Raw genomic sequence first — 21,459 nt, 5'->3', positions numbered from 1 at the left:
CCTCTTCTGTCCTGACACTCCCTGTTTAACCTATAAATTTCTGCCTGTCCTAGTGAGGTGAGACAATTCCATGGTTTAGGTGGTTTTTGGTGACTTTGGTCATACATGCATTACATGACACATGGCTTCCTTCATTGGCATCCCTAGGGGTGTGTCAATTAATTTGTTGGTGGGGCCTTTTGAGGATCTCTGTCACTGCCACTCAGAATTCTCAGCTGACAAAAGAGGGAGGAGAAATACCTTGGTCCTCTTCCATATCCTGAGGTGGCCATAGAGGCTCTCTGAGCTGCAGCAGAGGATCCAATTGCACACATCCTTGTCTCCTGAATGAGCAGGATTTCTAACAAGAGTGTGGATGTCAGAAGGGCAGGAGTGGCAGGGCAGGCCTGAAAAGGGCAGCTCCCAGGCACTTGCTCTCCATTTGTGTGTACAGAACATCGAGGCAGAGCCCCAGGCAGAGCTGCCCGAAGCTCCGATGGCCATCATGGCAGTGAAGAGGAGGCCTGAGGAAGAAAGGAGAAACATCGAGGAGGAGATGAATCTCCACTGGCAGAGAGGAAATCAACGAAACCAGGTGAGTGAAAGTGAGGCAGACACTCCACTCATGGAAATTCCTCTCTGTCGCTCTTCACAGGCCTCCGAGGAGGAGCTTCTGGCAGAGCTGCAGGAAGCTGAGGCTAGGATCAGGGCAAGAGAGAACAGGCTGGAGGAAGAAAGGAGAATCATCCAAGAGAAATTAGATCTCCTCGCTCAGCAGCAAGAGGCTCTAGAAAATCGAGTGAGTGAAAGAGCGATAGGCACAGCAGTCACTGCAGTCTGGTGCTTTCTGCCCTTCTTGCCTTTCCTCTGCAGAGCAGCAGGGGGCTGGGCTGATGCCTCTCAGTGCCATCCTGCTGTAGTGTCTATCCCAGCTGCTTGGAAGGACATTTCCTGCTGTGCTCAATCTCAGCTGCTGCCCTGGACAGTGGCACCAGTCATTTGCCCCTTTTGCCAGCACTCATCTCAAGGGATTCCTGCTGGCCTGCTCCTGCTCTCCTTGTTTCTTCAGGGCTTTTTGCAAGTGAACACAGTCCCCCAGACAGATTTGGAATACAAGCTGCAAGCTGTCTGTATGCCTTGGTGAATCTGCTGCTGTGCTGCTCTTTCCCTTTGCTCACAGTCAATGAGCCTTGGCACACAGGGACAAGCTGTGGTCTCTGACTGCTTTGTTCTCTTTGACTTGAGGTGGACGTGTTGATATCTCACCTGGCAGCCTGCGAAGGCTTCCAGCAAATGCCGGCTGATGAAGAGCCCCAAGGTCGGCGGGAGGCACAGGTACTGTCCCAAGCACAAGTGCTGCAGGCTGAGCACCTTCTGAAGATGGTGCAGGAAAAGAGGACTGAGGGGGAGGAGCTCCAACATTAGAACAAGGAGCTGCAAATGTGTCTGCAGCCCTTGGAGGGGGAAAGGGATCCGTGGGAGGAAGTGGAATGGTCGTTGTTGCAGTCATCCTTCAGAAAATCCAGGAAAATGGAATATGAAACTGGCCATCAACTTGATTAAAACCAACCTTGGGTTTTGACCATTTGGTTCCAGAAGTGGGCATCCAAAAAATCCAGTTGATGAGCTTTGCATGTGGCTAACAGCAACTTCCTAAGGGCTTGCATTTGAAAAGGGAACTCGGGGTAATCTCTGCCAGCCAGCTTTCTGACACAAACTCCTTTCTTCTCGCAGATCTACACAGGCTCTTCCATTCAATCTGCTGCAGCAGCAGCAGCAGCAGCATCTAAAGGAGCCTTTGTTGCCCAAGCTGAGCAGTGGAGCCGGGGCAGTTTGTCCATTTCCAGCAGTGACACATCTGCTGCTCAGCTCCAGGAGAGCCTGGGAGACTTCGTGGAGCAACTGAGTACGTCTGGTGTATTTCTTGTCTGAGGGACAGTGTATTGTGTGCACGTGCCAGCAGAGCTGTAGCAAATGATCCTCCTCACTTTGGTGTCCCGGAGACATTTAGGACTCCCCACAGGAACTGCTGTGCTCTGAGGCAGCGAGAGAGCGCTCTGGCTGTTCCTGCTGCCTCTGAGGGCAGCTTGGACTGGCTCGGCTTTGCCTGGCATTCCCTTGCCACTAAAGGCAGAAGCAGGAATTGTTCTTGGATCAGCAGGAGGCTGTGGCCTAGCAAATGATCTATGCAAGTTCTGTGTGGTAGTGGCCAAACTGAACAGAGTATTTAATTCCTAAATTCTCCTTAGACTCCCGACTTCCCACCTGTTGTCAGCACCAAAAGACTTCACAGAAACTGATTTGGGATTTGTCTTTTTGTTGTGGTTCTGTTTTCTGTGTGGTGTTTTTTATAGATTTTTGTTTTGGTTTTGGTGGTTTTTTGGTAGTTTTTTTTTTCTCCATCCTGAAAGAGCTGTTCTGCCCCATGTGTCTTACTGGTGTCATTTTTAGGACTGTTTTTATTGCCTCTACTACATCTACAAGGTTTTTATGAGAATGCTGTATTTTTGTCAGTGAGGACTCCTTTGAAAGAACATCAGGTGACAGCAGAAACAGAGAGCAAGAGATGTTTTCATTGGGCCCACAATGAAGAAACAGATACTTGTATAACAATCTGTAATTAATATCCTAGTTTTATTTTTCTAAAGATGTGTCCAAGAGACACATCCACATGGTGTGATCAGATAAAACAGCACTGCAGGCATTTCTCAGGAGCGAGCCTGCAGCCCCTGTGCTGTGTATTCCTCAGATCCATGGCACTTTTTCATCCCTGATTCCCAGCCATTCCCATGACTCTTAGAATCCTACCTATTGGCCCAAGCCCTGCTCAGATCAGTCTCTGGGAAAACACATCAAGCCCTTTGTGATTCTGCAGCACAACCCATTTAATCTGCTTCTTGCCCATAACAGCTGCCAGTGCTGTGCTCTCAGAAAAGACCTGGTGGGGCTGAGAAAAGATCCCAGCTGATTTGGTGTCTACCTTCACCTGCTGGGACACAAAAGGGCCTTGATCTGCACCTGGCTGTGTCTGATCTCCAAGGCAATGCTGGTGTGTCCTGAACGGGGGCCACAGCTTGTCAGGGGCTCAGGCTGGCTGTGTCTTCTTGCCATTGCTTGTCAGTGCTCATGCTTGGCCTTTGCCAGCCTTGTGCTGTGCCCTGCTGTGCCCTCTGTGCTTCATTTCCTTCCAAGGACTGGACAAAATCAGTCTCTCTGCTGCCCATTTGTACTGCACAACTGCCTGTCTTGTTGCTGCTGTGCTTGCTGCCCAGCTGACCACAGAGGGTTCAGAGCCCCAGACAGCGGGGCTGCCTTTGGCATCTCCTGCAAGTTCAGATCTCTGCCTGAAAGTCAGCATCTTGCATTTTGTTTCCCTCAGGGAGGATGGTGAACAAGGAAAATCCCATCACAAAATACATTGAACTGGAAAGTCTTGGCAGCGGGTGAGTCCAACCACAGTCACTTCTACACAGCCATGGGCCAGGTGTTTCACTGGTGGAATATCCATCAAGTGGGAAGTCAGACAAGTTGTCCACATGTTTAGACAGCGGGCTTAGTCTGCCCCATCTCTCAGTACTGGCCAGAATTTGTCAAGTGTGCTCAGAAGGCATTGTCAAAGACATCTCCATGCTGCCAAGGTCTTGCCTGCAGCAAGGAACAGAACCTGGTAAATCTGCTTGTCTCTCAAGTGTGGGACAGCTCAGGATTCATTTCCTTCACATTTTTGGATGTCTCCAAATCATCTGGCCACACTAATGAAAGGAGAAGAATCTTGCTTGCCTGAAAGCACAACCTACCCCCAATGAGAGCTGTCAGATAACAGTTCTCAGGAACATTTCTCTCCAAGAGTTTGCTAAAGGAAATACTCCGTGCTCAGGATTAGAATTGCACAGTTTAGAAGCTGATAGCCGAGATGAAGGAATAAGCTGCCTTTTGGAGCTGAGGCAGTAAAGCCCAAGGCTTCAGGAACAGGCCCAGTGCCCAGGCACTTGAGGGGAAAATGCATCATCTGCCTTCTGGCAGACCCCTCCTGCAACCTGCAGCTTTTAGGCATTTACAGCAGAGCTCTCCTGTCTGGACTGGCTTTCAGTGCAAGATCTAAATGGCTTCTCCTTTCTTTGCTGCTGTTTTGTTTCTAGGGGTTTTGGAGAGGTTTCCAGAGCACTTGACATGGCAACAGGAGGAGAGGTAAATGTCAACAGCCCCTGCAGCCTCTGCTGCTCTCCAGGCCTTTCCCCACTGCTGACAGCTGTGGCTGGAGCTTTGAGGAGAGCTGTGCTGAAAAGGCACAAGAAGCACAGACTGGAGCCAGCCTGCAAATTGCACTTGGAACAGGCTTTGTGGACAAGGCAAATCGCCAGTGGCCACATGTCCTGTAACTGACCCCCAAGGGAGCAGAGAAATGGGCTGTTGCAATGTCACTCCCTAATTACTCCAGTGATGAGGTCTAATCACAAGGCACTTGGGCACAGCTTGGCTGTGCCATTCCAAAATCACTTGCTCCATGTGTGTTGTGGTCTCATGCTATCAATTTTCTCAAATTACTCCTTTTCAATGTCATTTGAGGTGGCCATAAAGAAAATAAATGTGCAAGGAGTGAATAGGAAGATACTAACCATGAATGAAATCAGGATCATGGAGAGTAATAGGAGTCCCAGGATCGTGAATTACTTAGCCAGGTGAGTGGTCACGGTCCTATCCCTTGAATGTTTCTTTACATACTACAAGCATGAGAGCTTAAAACCCCACTTTGGTCAGTGGCAGGAAATAGAGTTGTTAATGATTATTTCTCTACTTATCTCCAATGGATGGGAAGAGACTGCATTTTGTCTGCATGAATCCACCCTGGCAAATGCAGACTGAAAATTGTTCAAAACCCTGCATCAGCCCTATCTTAAGAATTCAACACCTTCTAAGTTCATTGCCTCCACAGTTCTTTGGGCTTGAGTTTTTCAAGTTTCTTAAATGCTGATGAACCATCCAAGAGAGGATTGCCCTTGCATTGTTGCCCCTCTTTTCCATTGCTGTGCATGTCAGGAAGACTAGGTGCTTATTTCCAGAAATGCCATGCGTGACAGGTTTTTTATCTGGGCTCTTCCTAAACTGCCTTTCTCCTTGAGACAGCACAGACTGCAAACACTGCACAGCCTAGAGGCAATGTCTATGCCTTTTCTTCTGCCCTTGTCTCCAAGGGACCCAGAAACAAGACTCAAGCAAAAAACCAACCTAGGCGTGCATGTTCACCTGCATGGCCTTGTTTCCTTTTTTCAGCTACCTTGTGCATGAGGAACTCTGGTTGGTGATGGAGTACATGGACGGAGGCACTCTGAGAGATCTCATCGACGAGATTCAAATGTCTGAAGGAGAGATTGCAGCTGTCAGTCGGGAGGTCAGGGATCCCATCTGTGCTTCCAAGGCCTTGAGCTGCATTGTCTGGGAAACAGGGGCTCAGAATGGGAGTGATTTCATGGGCCAAGCTTGGTTTCTGTGCTGCTCCTCGGCTATGGGCAAGCAAGAGCATCTCAAGGGAACTGTCTGCCAGTGCCCCTACACTCACTGGACTCACTTCCTGTACTCTTATCCCCTGCTCTTGTATTCTAGCTCTGTCTCATGCATTGGCATTTGCAGTTCTCCACTGAGAAAGGTGCTGCTCTGCTACTGTGGGAGCAGCAGGCTTTTGCTCTCAATGGCGCTGTGTTCTGCCATTCCTCCCCATTCCCCTGCAAAGGGAACCTTCCACAGCTGTTTCCTTTCTTGTGGGATGAACTCACAGCACTACTTTTTGCCCCCCGGTTCTCTTTTCTCTCTCAGTGCCTGCAAGGACTGGATTTTCTTCACTCCAACCATGTGATCCATCGAGATGTCAAGAGCAACAACATCCTTCTCAGAACCGACGGCTCTGTCAAGCTGGGTCAGTGTATTCTTGCTCAGCTTCAGCCTTCCAGGAATGGGGGGTGTGGGGCTGCTTTCAGTGACTGCCAGCTCCCCAAAAATGCTGCTGCTGGCAGTGCAGGGGTCCCCCCTGCTGTGGGCTGAAGGCACAGTTGCAGGGTGCACACAGCTATGACAAGGAGCCACAAGCAGCCAAGAGTGCTATTGCTCTGTGTGTGTCTGTGTGTGTTCCTTCCAGAGGGAGGGAGCTGCAATCTAAACCTTCAGGGGAACAAAAGGCACTGCTGGAGGAAGTGTAAGAAATGGGGGGATGTTTGAAGTAGCCAATTCATATTTCCTTGGCTAAAGCCCTAAGGAAACAGAGCAGGGAGTGTTGTCCAGGAAATTCAACTGCACATTCTCAAACTTCTACCGGGGAATTCTCTGGCTTGGTTTCCTAATTGAGAGTATTAAAATTAAAAGAGTATTTTGCTTTCTCCTCAGCTGATTTTGGCCTTTCTGCTCAGCTCACCCCTGAGCAAAATCAGCGGTGCTCGGTGATCGGGACTCCTTGGTGGATGGCACCTGAAGTGGTGAAACGTCAACCATATGGCCCCAAAGTGGACGTGTGGTCTTTTGGAATTGTGGCAATTGAAATGGCCGAACAAAAAACTCCTTATGACAGTTTCACTGCTCGATCGGTAAGGAGCAAATACTCTCTGATCCCGCTGTCTTTCTCACCTGTCCCGTGTTCTCTGCTCACTGCACAAAATCCCATGGCCATCTGCTGGAAGTACTTCCACCAAGGCCCCTTCTACAAATGGCCCTGCAGCACATCAGCATCTGCTGGAGCTTTGGTTGCAGCACTGGGGGAACTCAAGCCTTACCTCGCCCAAACCATCTCCATTCTCAGGCAGCATTTTGCTTTGCCTTACAAGTTGTTCCAGCTCTTTTGGCTGTGTAGATGGCCCCAAGAATAGGAAACAAGCATCTCAGAGCTGCTGTTATCTTTCCAGAAATGAAGCAAAGAAACTCAAACCAAACCAAGTTTCTAAAACAGTGCTTTTGAGAGAAGAAGTGCAGCCCCATTCTTCTCACAGGGAAACTTGTCTGAAACCCAGAGATGAGGCTGTAAAGCCAGAGTCTCTTCTGCTTCTTGTGCAGTGCTGCTGGGACACTCAGTGACCACCTTCTTTCCTAACCCAAGCCACTTTCTCCATATCACCAAGCTGGAGCCTGGTGACGGGGAGAGCCTGCCAAAACCTCCTGTTTGTTTCCTGGCACTTTCTGGGATGGGCACAGCGTTAATGCATTGACTTGAGAATCCAATGAGCACAGGGTTACCACAGGGATGACACTTCTGATTTCACCATGAATATTTTCCTTTTGCCACATAAGGGAACCTGAAATTTTCAGAGTGCTGAGAGACAGAGCTGCAGGTGGCTCCTGTGTGCCCAAACAGGCATTTTCAACCCAATACATTTGTGGAGGCATCTTAATGTGTCTGTGTTGAAAATGAGATTCCAAAGGTTTGTTTCCTTCCCTGAGGAACACCTGCTGCATTTCCTTTCTTTTCTTCCAATTACCATCATTTTCAAGAACAAGACAATAAGCTGGATGAGTTTTGTTTTATGGCAGCTGTGCTTAAGGGACCAACAAGCACTGCAGAGATTCTTTTCACATAAGAATCCTTGGAATAGTACAGTTAGTTAGAATAGCAAAATCCCTCTTCCAAAAAGGCTGCCAAGCTGCTGGGAATCCTCCGAGAAGGAAACATGTATTTGCTGATGTAGTTGCCACTAACTAGATCAGGCAATGAAATCAGCTGCCAAGGCAAGATCTGCTGGATGTTAGCAAAGCTGTGGCTTTGGGGCTTGGGTTTTTTCATGATACAGGAAAGTTGTCATCCAAATGCTACAGGAAAGTCATCTCTGCCTCTCTGCCAGGGCAAAAACTGCCACTGCAGAGTGGAGCTTAAACAATGGGCTCTGGGAGAGCAGTTCCAGATGGGAAAGAAGCAGGTGGAGCCTTGTGTTTCCTTTTTCCCCAGGCTAAATTCCACATAGCCACAGAAGGGACCCCACAGCTGCGGCAGCCCGAGCAATTCTCGCCTTTGCTGCGTGACTTCCTGAGCTGCTGCCTGCAGAAAGGCGAGGCGCAGCGCTGGTCTGCCAAGGAGCTGCTGCAGGTAAAATGCCAAAAGGGCTGCAGGTGAAACAGTGTCCCAGGGATGGGCTCCTCCTCCACTGAAATCCAAGGCATCAGATGAGCCCCCATCCTCCTCACTTCCAACTTTGGTGCTGTTCAGCTGACAGTGGGGAGCAATCCTAGACTGGGCTGGGCTGGCAGGGAGTGCTGGGTTTTAGCGCTGGCTAAAATCACCAGGGCACTTACTCATTTCTTGCTGGGAGCTCTGGATTAGGAGAAGGGCAAAACAGGCTTCAAACTTCAAAGGAATAACAAATTTTATTATCAGGCCCACAAGAATAAGAAAGGTCTCATCTGTGCAGTGAAAGGGTTCAATCTCACCCAGGTCATGGCAGTCACGGTGTTGGATTTCAGGCTGTGCTGGGCCCCTCTCTCTGCCCGGGAGCCGCTGGGAGGGGAGGCTCGGCCTGGAGCCGTCGCTGCACGCCGGGGAGAGGGTTTAGTGTGGGCAAGATGTCAGCAGCCGTGGCCTGGCCCAGCCTGGGGCTGGGGTCCCGCAGCCTCCATCCCCCGCCCGGGAGCCGCTGGGCTCTGGCCCGGCCTCCCCCAGGAGCACAGGCCGTGGGCGAGCAGGGCCGGCCTCACCAGAGCTCCGTTACCTTCGGGCTCCGGAAGCAAAGAGGGCCAGTGCCCGGGCTGGTGCTTTTCAAAATGTGCATCATCACAGAGGCGCATCTCATTTCTAAATGGTGCAAAATGTTGTCAGTTCTCAGAACTAGCCAGCCATTGGCCTGTCTCAGACACAGGGGAAGCTCCCAGCAGCTTCTCTCAAAGAAATCACTTCCGTGCGGGGTTTCTTACTTCTTTCCCTAAATGTCAATTCATCTCAAACTAACACACAGGGACATGGAAAGGTCATCTAGTCTGTGTCCTGCAATGAGCAGGGACATCTTTCAAGAGATCAGGATACTCACACCTCAGATATTTCCAGGGGTGGGCCACCTACCAGCTCTTGGGGCAACCTGTGCCACTCTTGCCCCATGCTCCTGACCTACTCTGACTCAATCCCCATTTCATTTAAAAAGTATTCCCCTGCCTTTGAAGCTCTTAGCTTGGAAAATCATGCTTTCTTGTTGTTTTCATTTCCTTTCTGCAGCATCAATTTATAACATCGGCCATGCCTGGGTCCAGCCTGGCACCTCTCATTGTTGCCGTGAAGAAGTGGAAGGAGGAGGCAGGAATGCCTCAATCAATTTATAAACTGTCTTCTCCATGAAAAACTTAGAGTAGGATTATAGAGTAGGGTTGTAGAGTAGGATTATAGAGTAGGATGGTAGTGTAGGTTTGTAGTGTAGGTTTGTAGTGTAGGATTGTAGAGTAGGATTTTAAATAAAATTTCTAAAATCTCAACTCCTTTGGAACATTTCTCTCCTTCTGACCCTGTGAGAAAGCTCAACATTTCCTTCTGAATTGTCAGTTTTTTATCAGAGGTGGAAAGTGACATTGATGGCTTCTTTGGTACAGTTTGTAAGGGGGGAAGGCTCCTCTTCATTCATCCTCTCCAGACCACACTGCCTTTGGAATATGGCCAACTGGCCAAGTTTTGCCCAGCTCTGACATTTCTATTTGAGGTAGAAACAGCAATGGAATTTGCAGGAAAAACCAAAGGAGGAGCAGTGCAACGCAAACATCCCATGCAGATGCAGGCTGTGCAGATGTGACTCGAGAGTATTTGGGTTCCTGCCACTTGGATTTGTATCCCTAAGAGAAATCTCTTTGGCTGGAGGAGAGTCTGGCTGAAGAGAGAAAGCAGAAAGAGCAGTGAGGGTGCTGTGCAAGGTCTCCTGTGGTGCAGAGCTGTCAGCGACTGTGAGGTGAGAGCGGGCCCGGCCTTGGCCAGGCTGGAGCCCCAGCAGAGCCCTGGCAGAGCCCGGAGAAGCCTGAGCTTCAGCAGAGGCAGGCTGGAAGGAGGCCCTTGGAGCTGCAAGAGGCAGCAGCCTGGCCCTGGCTGCCTCTTGCTGGCACCAGGCAAATCCTCCGCTCTCAGAGCCAAGCTGGCAGCTGGCTGCTCCTGAGGGGAAGCGGCGCCGTGCTGGGCACAGCACACACTGGTGCCATGGGCTGTCTGGAGTCTGCACAGGAGAAGAGAAAGGCAAAGAGCAGCCCAGGGCTGCTGCCCTGCCTGACCATTGCTGCTCTTCTGCCGCCTGCCCTGGAACTCCTGGCAATGGTCAGCAGTGTGTGCAGCACTCTGGGCACAGGGGGAGGGAGCCGGGCTGCTCCGCAGGCTCCAGCACAGGGCAGTGTCCTTCAGGCACGGCATTTCTGCCAGAGGAACCGAGGCCAGCGTGAGGCACTGACAGCAAGTCAGGGCACATCTGCATGAGCCAGTGCCTCACACAGCTCTGGGACCAAGCGCCTGCAATCCTGGAGCTCTGCACTGAGCCACAGCAAAGGTGTGAAATGCAGAGGGTTTTGCAGAAATATTCAGGGACACCAGGCCAGCCTGCTTGGTGCTCTCTGGGGCACAGCAAGCACTGTGCAATGCAGCTCGGAGCTGCTGGCAGAGAGGGACTATGGGCATGTGCCTGAGGCTTGTTCTTGAGTAGTGATTTGGGAGGGAGCAGAAGGGTCTCAGTAGGCAATTGATGTTTTCTTCATGAATTGCTGAATGAAAGACACAATGTGGCCTCAAACAGCAACAGAACTTGCAGAACTTACTGACCATAAGTTTGTGTTGAATTCCCAGAAAAGATAAGTGTTGAAGTGTAACAAAAAGGCCTTTTGAATTCAGTTAGCTCCTGAGCCTTCATCAAAAACAACCACCAGGAGGCTGACAACTACATGCAGAGCCCTGCTGCATGGGCTTCCACAATCATGGAATTAGAAAATATGAAGCTTAGGAAAGTAGAATGTGCCCATCAAGTTAAAAAAGTTTAAAAGCTTGTCCTGTGCAAAGAATGGACAAGTGAGTTTGTGGTGGAGCTTCCCCCTCACTCCTGGTGTTGAATAAACGAATCCCTGCTCTGTAGGCCCTACGCTATGGAGTACTGTTTTCTTGACTATTATTTGTGCATCATAATCACGCTATGCTTTTCACTGTCTTCTTAGAACCTTCCAGGCATAAAGTGAGTAAGACAGTGAGTTGTGTATTGATAGGGCCGAAGAAACATTTCCAAATGCCATCCTGGGAAAGGAAAGGACGTGAAACAGCGCTGGGGAAGAGCGTCCCTCGCACAGCCCTCAGAGCTGCCACCATGCACAAGATGGCGGCCGGGGCTGAGGCTGTGCCACCGTGCACAAGATGCCGGCCGGGGCTGAGGCTGTGCCACCGTGCACAAGATGCCGGCCGAGGCTGAGGCTGTGCCACCGTGCACAAGATGCCGGCCGGGGCTGAGGCTGTGCCACCGTGCACAAGATGCCGGCCGGGGCTGAGGCTGTGCCTCTCAGAGCGCTCTGCAGCCTCTGCCAGCCCAGCCCCAGCCCCGGAGCAGCGCAGGGCGGGCAGAGCCCCCTTCCAGCCGTCTGCTTCAATGGACATTGACAGACACCCGGGCCACGCACACAGGCTGACACCTTTGCTCTGTGCACACAAACACGTACCACACACTTGGGAACCTCGGCTGGCAGCATTTTCAGGTGAAAATACAAAGAAACTCCAGGGTTTGAAGGTTTTCAAATAGAATATTTCATTTGCCAATAAAAGGACCAAAAGCAGAAAGGGCCATCCCAGCCTGTTTCTTCCATGCAGGAATAGTGTCACAGTGACTGTGAGCTGATGAAGACGGAGATGGGATTTAATCCAAAGCAGATTGTGCAGTGGGTGCTCACCTGTGATATGTATCCCTCACAGTACCTATTTATTTGGAACACTAGGAAGATTATGAGCCTGGGCAAGATATTAACCCTTTCAATACAGACATGAGACCTACAAACCTTCTTCATCTCTCCAGGGACAGAAGAGGACAGAGTAATAACACACAAAAAAAACAACAAAAAAACATCAAAGTCAGTAAAAAAAAAGAAGTCAAACATTAGATAGAAAAGTAATGAAAAAATGGTAATTGAAACAAAAATATTCTTATAGTAAAGCCATAGAAATAAACAATGATATACAAAATAACTCCTTTAATTAATGAAAAAAGTATAAAAATATATTAAAACTATAAATCTAAACAAAAGCATCCATTAAAGAAACCAAACACATGTTAAAGTAACTGTTATCCCATAAAAGTTTGAACAGAAAAACAAATAAAAACAATAAAATGCCCTTTGCCCCCAGGGAGAGAAGAAAACTTCTGTTTCCAACGATGATCACAAAAACAAATGAAGAGAACCTTTGCCTTCAAACAACTCATCCTTAAAATAAAACCCCATGAATTCATAATCCATTGACACACCTCTAGGAGGGCTGTAAAAATCAGGAAAATGTCACGACAGAAAAATTTCTTCCCAGGCGGCTGCTATTTCTAAAAATGAAAAAGCACAAAAAAATCCATTCCTTGTAAAAAAGCCTCCATGACATAACAGGAAAAAACTTCTCTCCCTACAAAAACTAATACAAAACTATTGTGTAATTAATACTGTGTTAACATCCCAAGTTCTATCTCTACAGTGTCAGGAAAAAAAAAAAGGAGAGGAAAGGCGTTCTGAAAGTTTTATTAGTTTCTCATTCTTGTAGTCCTGTTAATAAAGTTCCTTTATTCCTTCTAAGTTTTAAGCCTATTTTGCCCTTCTCCTAATCCATATCTCACAGTGAGAAATGAGTAAGTGCCCTGGAGATTTCAGCCAGCGCTAAACCCACCACATTATTTAGTGCATTAGCCAAAAAATCAAATTAGCGAATCTCAGCCACTGCACCAGACTGAAGCTGAGGATCCCCAGCCAAGCTCAGAGGGAGGAGAACACAGCATTTGTGGGATCCTTTCCAGTCTGACTTGCTTTAGCTGGAGCCTGGGGGAGGAGAGAGCAGCAGAAGGGTTGGCTGAGTCCTCTCCCCTCTGCCTTGCCCTTCTCTGCTGGATCCTCAGTTCATCCCACACCCACCCCAAGACTCCATCCCCATCCTACTGGTGCTGACGGGATTAAAGGAGATAAAGAGGAGATTAAAAAGATAGAGAGGAGAGAAAAGGAGAAGTTTAAATGCAGTTTAAATATGAAAGAAATACACATGTTAGTGAGTGCTGAGAGTTGAAAGGGAGCTGAAGGGTTTGCGAAGGGCCAGGAGCCCGTGAAGGGCTCAGGAGCTGCTGCTGCCGGGAGGGAGGAAATGCACCAATGGCTCCCAGCAGAGTCTGTGCTTTGAGGCTCTTTCCCAAACAGCTGCAGGGGGGAAAGCAGCTGAGTTTGGAGGAAGAGTTTTCTGCTGAGGTTTCCTGTTTGGAGCTGTCACAAGCTTGAGCTGCTCAAGGGAAACGCGGCTCTGCTTCCAGCAGGGCCCAACTGCCCGGGAGCACAACTTGGTTCCCTGGCCCTGAGCCAACGGGCAGCAGCAGCTTCTGTTCCCTCCTGGCTCTTGTGTCATTTCCAGCAGCACAAGACACACCAAGAAAAGCTCCTCCAGAACATGCCATGAGAACACACAACCTGATTTCATTGCATGAAGGAGCTCTGACAGTCCCACGGCCTCAGGGTTGTTTGTCAGTGAACAGAGCAGGGAAAAGCACAGACACATTCCCTGCACAGGGAATTCACAGGAGGAAAGTGCAGCGCTGGAGGATGTGCTTGGATACAACGTTCCCACGGCAGTTTTGGGGATAAAATTGTCAGGAGAGAGAAAAGAAAAAGTGCTCCCAAGGGTGGGCTGGGGAGGGCTGGTGCTTCCCGGGAGGCTCCCGAAGCTCAACAGTGTGGAAGAGTGGCTAGCTAACAAAGGTCGTGTTCCCATGCAGCAATTAGCTGAGAAAGAATTAAACAACAGTAGAGTGTAGTTGGTATGAGATGTTGCAATGTCAGAAAGACCTTAGTGATAACTGTGAACTGAGAACAGGACACTGTGATCAGAAGAATGTGGATTCAGCACAGATGAACGACCACAAGAATGTGGAACTAGGTGGAGTTGTCCTTAAACGAAATACCCAATAATGAGCTTGCTTTTGCACTATGTGTGAGCCTAATTATTGATGTTATATAGGGAGTTTGGAGTTGCCAATAAATGAGACTTGCTGATCATTCATATTGAGTGCTGCTTGTCTCCCGCCGAACTCATCAAATGGCGCCCGAACAAATGGGACCCTTGGGACCTTTGGGACCTTTGGGACATTAAAAAGCGAAGGCCACGGGAGTCGGCGACAGGGGACGGGTCCTCCGCAGCAAGGACGGCGAAAAGCAACGGTGCCGCGCCCCAGGCGACCTCAGAGGAGAGTCCTGGCCGTAACGTGCTGCCAAACCTTGTAGGGCTGCGACAGCGCTGACGGTAAGATGGAAAGGCAAGCAGCACATGATTTACTCACCTGCTTTTTAGAAAAGCCACAGCTTAAGGGTTTTGATTTGTGCAAGGAGCTCCCTGGACTTCTTGCTTATGGGTATGCTCATTCCTTTACCTCCCACTGCTGGGCAAACACTCCTATCTATGCTGCCCATGGAAAGAGGGAGGGAGAGTCAGAGGGAAGGAAATAATGAGAAAGAAATTCCACAGCAAACACTGAAACAACAGAATCTGTTCAGTTACGGCAGGATGTGATATATCCTGAACTATTTGCTTCACTTTTGGAGTCACTCTTAACACTACAATCTTATTTAAGTTCCAACTTTGCTACCCTGGAGGAAAAGAATCCAAATTTAGATTGGTTTCCACCCGAACCAGGGGGACATGGGGGAGCACTGAGGTGTGCGCAGAGAGCGGGGGCACCCCTGGGACAGAAGCAGTGCAGAAAAAGTTCCAAGGCCACTCTGAAGAATTACAGAAACAGCTAAGCAGAAACAGGTGGCTCAGACAGCTTCAAAAAGAGACAAAATAGCCAAAAAATCACAAACTATATGGTATCTAATTCAAACTTCATCACTGTAATTAGAAGTTGATAAGCTGCAATGGTCACCGTTGTTGCCACCTGGTCCTAAGAGACTTTTGTGTCTTTGCATTGCCTGCTTTTGTAAAAATTGTGCCCCTTTTTTCCTCTATCAGTGAACAAGAGAGATTGAGAGAAACAACTGTATGTGTTAAACTTAACTTTGTGAGGTTTTTGGGGTTTTTTTCTGCGAGAGTATGTGGAGAATGTGAAGAAAGATAACAGCAGCAGAGAGCAGCAGCAGGGCGGGCAGTCCACCCACCCGCCCTCTAAGAAAAAGCACTGGGATAGTACCCAGTTTGTTAAAAAGTCATGGTTCATGGGTTTTTTAAATGTTTTTATATACCCTTTTAGAGTTAATTTTGTGTTTTAAGTAATAATGAATTTATGCAGTTGCAGTTTTTTGGAGTTTTCCTGGAGAAATTATTGTGATTCTTTGAAAGTTTAAAAAGGCCCCTTTTCAAAAAAAAGGTGTTTAAGGTGAATATTAACAGAAGTTACCTTGCAATAATTAGCCTTAAAACCTAAGGTTAAAATATGGTATAATTTACAGCTACTAAGAAAACCTTCCAATTGATGTTATCTACAAAAGATATTTATGGTTTAAAAAAATTAATTAGTAAAGAGAACTTTACTGTACAAGACAAAGTTAAGTTAAAGTATATATTACCCATTTGCTTGTTTTTTCCACAATTCTAATAAGGTAATTTCAATGTGAGTCCTTTTGTTATATAAAACACATATAACTGCATATATACCAATTTGGATTTTAGATTTTAGTTTAAGAATTGGTCTTTATGTTTCTGAAAAGTGCTACAGAAGCTGAATGGCAACTTGGCCAAATCCTGTGTTGTTGTGGTTTTTCTCTAGAAATACTGCACTTTAAAATCCTAACCAATTTGAACATATACTAGGCAAATTCCTGTTATGAATGTGTATTTTTAGTACTATTTGCAGTTATTGTGAGTTATTCTCAAAGCTAGATGACATAGAATTGTGATGTACTTGTTACATTTTTATAATCTTTATAGTGAATCCATGTTACTGTTATATTGTGTTTAAAAGGTATATATCAAACTTTTAGTTGCCTTTTTGTAGTAACAGAGTAAGATTAAGGTATGTTTTTATTTAATATAGATTAAGTGTTAATAGAATTAAGAAAAGTCAAGTTTTATTATATTTAGGCTTGAATGTTTTTAAGTTAAGTTTTATAACTTAGATATTCCTTTAAGGTTAAGTTTGTTACTTCCTTTTGTCATAAATAATTATTGTTAGGTTTAAATATTGTTTAATTTAAATTATTTATGTTTTATTGGAGACACTTGTCTAAACTGCAAAGTATAGTTATTTTCCTAGAGAGATGAAGATAGCCACAACTGAAACAGCTGTGACAGAACGCTGATGAACACCTGCTTGTGGATAGAAGGGAATGCAGTCTGTGACACCCTTGACTTCATCAGGAGTTCTATTGGTTGTTGCAATCTCTGCAGTTTTTGTTTGTTATAGCTTTCTTATTTTTCAGTGTTTCCAGAATTTTAAGAAGATTTACCATTGCTGAGGATCAGCTGCCATGGGAGAGGCTTCAGATTAAACCAACTGCTGCATGGTTTAATTGGTCTGGTACCTAAAGCTTCTGATCATTTGATTTGTACAAATGCATTTTAACAGTTTGCTGTGCTGTGAGCATCTCCTAGCTGCTGCTATTGAGAACCTTGTTTTAGAAATGAGTTAAGAGGCATCTTTCCAGTTTAAAGCCAGGCCCTGGCCAAGCCTTGACTTTACCTGGACAAATCTGTTTGCCAGCAGATCCAGATGTTTTCTGTCCCAAATCAGTATTTGAGTCACTTTTTGACTCAGCAATTTGACCCTATTAATATGACAGCTGGATCAATTTTGAAGTGGGCTTGGAGAATCATTTCTGGAGGTGGTTGTCCAATCCTTCACTGATGATTTTTTGTTTCTATTTGTTTGCAAACTATGGGATGCTGGTGCAGTGTTTTAGTAATTAATAGTAGTTTTATATTATATATGTTATTAATAATGTTTATAATTTGATTGATTTTTAACTGTTATAGGTTCTTATTCATTGTGTATATGGTTTTGTGTTAATATTGATGTGTATAACAGAAGTACATCTCGTTTTTATTTAAAAAAAAAAAAAATGGGCGAAATTGATGCCCTAAAAGCATTTGATTAGTGTAATTCATTAACTTCAAAGGAAGAAGTGTCTGTGTTTTGTTGGCAGGTTCAAAAAGGTCACCTGTCCATCTGACCAGACTGTCTGCCTCTGAACACACGAGATCCAGTGAACAGAGAAGTCACCACACAGCCTTGGTACTCCAGACATGGATCAGAAGTGGAGCTGTCAGGACACAGTTGTGTCTGAACACTACACAGACAGTTGCCAACAGAAATTTTATGTTGTTATTATGATGTTGTGTCTCTACCAATTTTTCAGTTATCCTTTGTTTTAAGATTTAGAAGGATGTGAAGAACAACCTGAACATCAAAGCCCTCAGTCACCGATCAGCTGCCAGCTGACATGACGGGAGCAGTGAACGTTCCAAGACTGAATCGTGTTAGAGAAATTCTGTAGAAGATCTAAGAAAAGTGTAGAGACTCCATCTAACTGTATATAAAGCAAACTGTAGTTGTGTGTTTACCCTTTCAGCAAATTGCTTCCACACTTAGACTACATATATACCAGAGCACCTGTGTTAAAAGTAGTTAGATAATAGTTTAAGATAAGGAGTTTAGCCTGTATAGTAATTGTTATATTAGTATAAAGTATAAGCATTTCCCCCTTCAAAAGCTAGTGTAAGCATTTTTGAAAGTTCATTTAACGTTAAAGTTTAGCTGTGTGTTTGCAAGTATGGTGTCATTTACATGGAACAAAGTGCTTATGGTAATTGTGTTGTGTATAGTCCCGACCAACTGTCTGCTAACTAACATCCAAAAGTGACAGAACATATGGGTCACTCTGGCACACTGAACTGGCCAAAGGTCAATGTGTCTGAGCCTAGCCACACCTGGAGATCCTTTTCACACCTGTCCCATAGGAGTCCCTGAATGGGATCCTCCAGCATTTAAAGGTTTAATTAGTAATGAGACTCGACTGAATCAATTTGCAATGTTGCAAGAGTGCAATTGCACTGTTGGCTTCACATTAAGACAACTTGAAGCCTGCAGGCAAGCAAAAATTATCAAAGTTCTTAATGTTACCATAGGGCCCCCCAGAAGAATTAGATTTGTTAGGTTCCACCCATACCTCAGGTGGATGGATAATGTTTGAACCCCCAACAGAAGCCATTCTAACAAAGTAATGCAGCACTGGGCTGCAGACAACCCTATAGCTGATCTCGTTACTACACAGAGTAAAGCCTTTATTAGTGATGCAATCTCACAGAACAATTACCAAAGTGATTACCTAGTTCCATATTCCTAATCTGTGGAGATAGAGCATGGAATTAGATTCCTGCTAATCCACATAGAAAACCCTGTTATTTTGGGAAACTTACTTTGTTTCCATCCAAGCTTACATCAATTGTAGAATGTAGCTGATAAAATAAAAAACATCAGTCAAAGTGAAGCCTGAATGAATTAAAGCTTAGCAACTCTAAAAAGGCTCGCTTGTTAGACTAATAAAAAATTGAATTTAATATCCACAATGTTAAGTGAACTTTCAGCTGATGTGAGTAGTGTACGTCATGCAGTATTATAAAATCGAGCTGCAATTGACTTTTTGCTCTTAGCACAAGGACATGGTTGTGGGGAGTTTGAAGGCATGTGCTGCTTGAATCTTACTAATCATTCAGTTTCCATCCATGGGCAACTGCAGCAGCTACAGGATGGGTTACATGCCCTGAAAGAAGATAGTGACCCCACTGGAAGTTGGTTCTCCAGCTGGGGCATCACTGGATGGTTGAGGTCTCTTGTGCTGGAGGGGGGACGGACTTTACTTATAATGTTAATGGGGATGAAAGTCTAAGTTGTGTGTTATCTTGTCTTCATGAAACTATAGAATGAGTCACATCCAAAGCCTGGTTTGTGCAAAAAGTGAAAGGGGGAATGGTTGCTATATTTTATATATTAGTAAAGGCCTGTCTGCACAAACCAGTCTTTGAAATAAGTCGTGATATTAAAGGCTAAAGTCCTTGAAACCCTCCTGCAGAAGAGAGAGTAAAGCAAAACAAAATCCTTGTGTACAGGAGAAAAAATGTAAACCTGTGTATGTTAGCCAATAGTAACTTGCTCTGCTCCCAGACCCTGTAGAACCCTATAAAAGGTGTGCTAAAGATAGAAATAAGCGCCGTTCACGTTTACTTCTGTGAAGAGCGGTGGGTTGCTGGTGGTCCTCCAATAAAGTTCTACAAATGAAACATAACAAATGTCATTGGGGTGCAGAGGCATTGGTGAAATTGATGAAACAAAAATTAATCTCGGTACGGATGCTAACAATGGCAAAATCAGTAATGTCAAAATGTGAAATCTGCTTAAAAAACAACTCAGTGACTAGACACAGGCATAGCTAGGGAAGATTAGGATAGGAACAGAATCAGGATGACACTTGGCAAGAAGACTCTAGTAGAGTGAAATTTGGGTGGACCCTAGAGTCTTTGATTGGTCCTATAGCAAACTATCAGAAGAGAGAAATGTTGTACAAACTTACAGGTCGGGTAGATAAATTAGCAAGAGTGACCTGAGAAAGATTTAAAGAACTAAACGTACAATTACAATTTACTACTCCTGAAAGAGCATGGAGTGTGTGAGTTTTTTAAAGGGACGGATTGATCATTGCTGCATCCACACCGCAAATGTAACTGCACATGTAGAATATGACATCAATCAATTGCAACAAATAGAGCACGGAGCACAGGAAGAGCAAAAGGATTTGGCTACAAGTTGGTTAGTCAAAATCTTCAAAGGGTTAGGGTGGAATGTGAGTTCATGGATTAAATCTATCATTGAGAGTGTGATCATCTTACTAACTGTATTCTTAGCAATTTGGTTAGTTGACAGCATCTTCAAGGGAGAAATACAGAAGAAAACGTCCTGGAACCAGAAAATAATAAAGGCACTGATGTGAGATCCTCACCCACCATCTTCTGGTTCTCCAGTTCGTGACAACATCCAGGACAACGCTTATATCAATCAAGGATTCGAAGAACATCAAGTATAAACTCAGAAACAAAAGACTGTATCAAGTGAAAACATTTGCACTTCTAGTGAAGTGAAAATGCTTTCAAAGGGGGGAATGATAGTAAAAGGCTTTGAAATCATAGAAAATTCGGGGACTTAGAAAGAAAGTTAGGTTTGGCAAGCCTGGGAAAAGTAGGCCATGGAAAATGTTAGGCCTTGTGCTTGCTAAAGATCAGGTGAAACTGCACCTGTGTAGTCAGTAGATGATAAATGATACAATTGTTAGATGTAATTAGATATAATTATTGTTTAAAGAACATGAGGAACAATGTTAGGGGGCTGGGGGGGATCATGAGAAATCCATGCTTGGGTAACATCAATGTATACAATAGAACAATGTAAGTTTAACAATTAATATGTAAGTTATATAACGATAGAGTACGAAAACATGTTCAACTCAAAACCAAGTCGGGTCAGATTTGGGTATGTGTACCCATAAATCCCAAATCTCTACAATAAAGCACCTTCATATAATCATTCCGTGATTGTCTGTGTTCTTGAAAGATAACAATTTCATCAGATTTTACTGGAATTTTGTGGGATTTTCTGTAAAATTTTGTGGGATATTGAGGAGATTTAGGGAATTTTGTGGAAATTTTCTGGAATCTTGTGTATTTTTTTGGAATTTTGTGCAACTTTGTGGTGATTTTGTGGGATGTTTCAGGAATTTGGTGACATTTTTAAGAATTTTGTGGAATTTTTGTGGAATTTGGTCAGGTTTTGAGAGGTTTTAGGGAATTTTGTGGGAGTTTTCTGCCATTTTATGGAATTTTTCTGGAATGTTGTGGGATATTGATAAGAACTGAAAAATGTTGAAGGATATTTCTGGAATTGTGTGGAAATTGGAGGAGATTTTATGGGATGTTTCTGGAATTTGGTGACAAGTTTAAGAATTTTGTGGAATTTTTGTGGAAATTTTTGGAATTTTGAGGATACTTGAAGAATTTTGTGGGATTTTTCTTAGATTGTGTGGAAATTTGTGGAGATTTTGTGGGATGTTTCTGGAATTTGGTAGGGTTTTGAGAAGTTTTAGGGAATTTGGTTGGAGTTTTCTGCCATTTTGTGGGGTTGTTCCTTAAATTTTGTGGGCTGTTTCTGGAATTACGTGGGGGTTTTGTGGAATTTTGAGGGATATTGAGGAGACTTGAAGAATTTTGAGTCAATTATCTAAGATTCTGTGGAACTTGGTAAAGATTTTGTGGGATATTTCAAATATTTGATATGGTTTTGAGAAGATGTAAGGATTTTTTTGTGA

General features: G+C 45.3%; 2 protein-coding genes across 2 annotated transcripts in view; one reads left to right on the top strand and one right to left on the bottom strand.

The window, feature by feature from the left end:
• Positions 1 to 21,459, top strand: part of LOC147646125 (uncharacterized) — a 325,143-nt gene that overhangs the window by 3,332 nt on the left and 300,352 nt on the right. The window contains exons 4-14 of the mRNA XM_086873899.1: positions 434 to 778; positions 1,225 to 1,314; positions 1,714 to 1,885; positions 3,359 to 3,422; positions 4,119 to 4,167; positions 4,546 to 4,658; positions 5,251 to 5,368; positions 5,791 to 5,890; positions 6,355 to 6,551; positions 7,901 to 8,038; positions 9,155 to 9,297. Of these exons, the coding sequence (XP_086730025.1) occupies positions 434 to 778; positions 1,225 to 1,314; positions 1,714 to 1,885; positions 3,359 to 3,422; positions 4,119 to 4,167; positions 4,546 to 4,658; positions 5,251 to 5,368; positions 5,791 to 5,890; positions 6,355 to 6,551; positions 7,901 to 8,038; positions 9,155 to 9,274 (1,506 nt within the window). The 3' untranslated portion in view covers positions 9,275 to 9,297. The remainder of the gene's footprint in view (positions 1 to 433; positions 779 to 1,224; positions 1,315 to 1,713; positions 1,886 to 3,358; positions 3,423 to 4,118; positions 4,168 to 4,545; positions 4,659 to 5,250; positions 5,369 to 5,790; positions 5,891 to 6,354; positions 6,552 to 7,900; positions 8,039 to 9,154; positions 9,298 to 21,459) is intronic.
• Positions 1 to 21,459, bottom strand: part of LOC147646128 (uncharacterized) — a 251,303-nt gene that overhangs the window by 40,893 nt on the left and 188,951 nt on the right. The window lies entirely within an intron of this gene.

This window comes from Cyanistes caeruleus, unplaced genomic scaffold (assembly GCF_971803275.1).
Source record: "Cyanistes caeruleus unplaced genomic scaffold, bCyaCae1.hap1.1 HAP1_SCAFFOLD_120, whole genome shotgun sequence".
In the NCBI taxonomy this organism is placed as follows: Eukaryota; Metazoa; Chordata; class Aves; order Passeriformes; family Paridae; genus Cyanistes; species Cyanistes caeruleus.
This window is presented reverse-complemented; position numbering and strand designations above follow the sequence as displayed.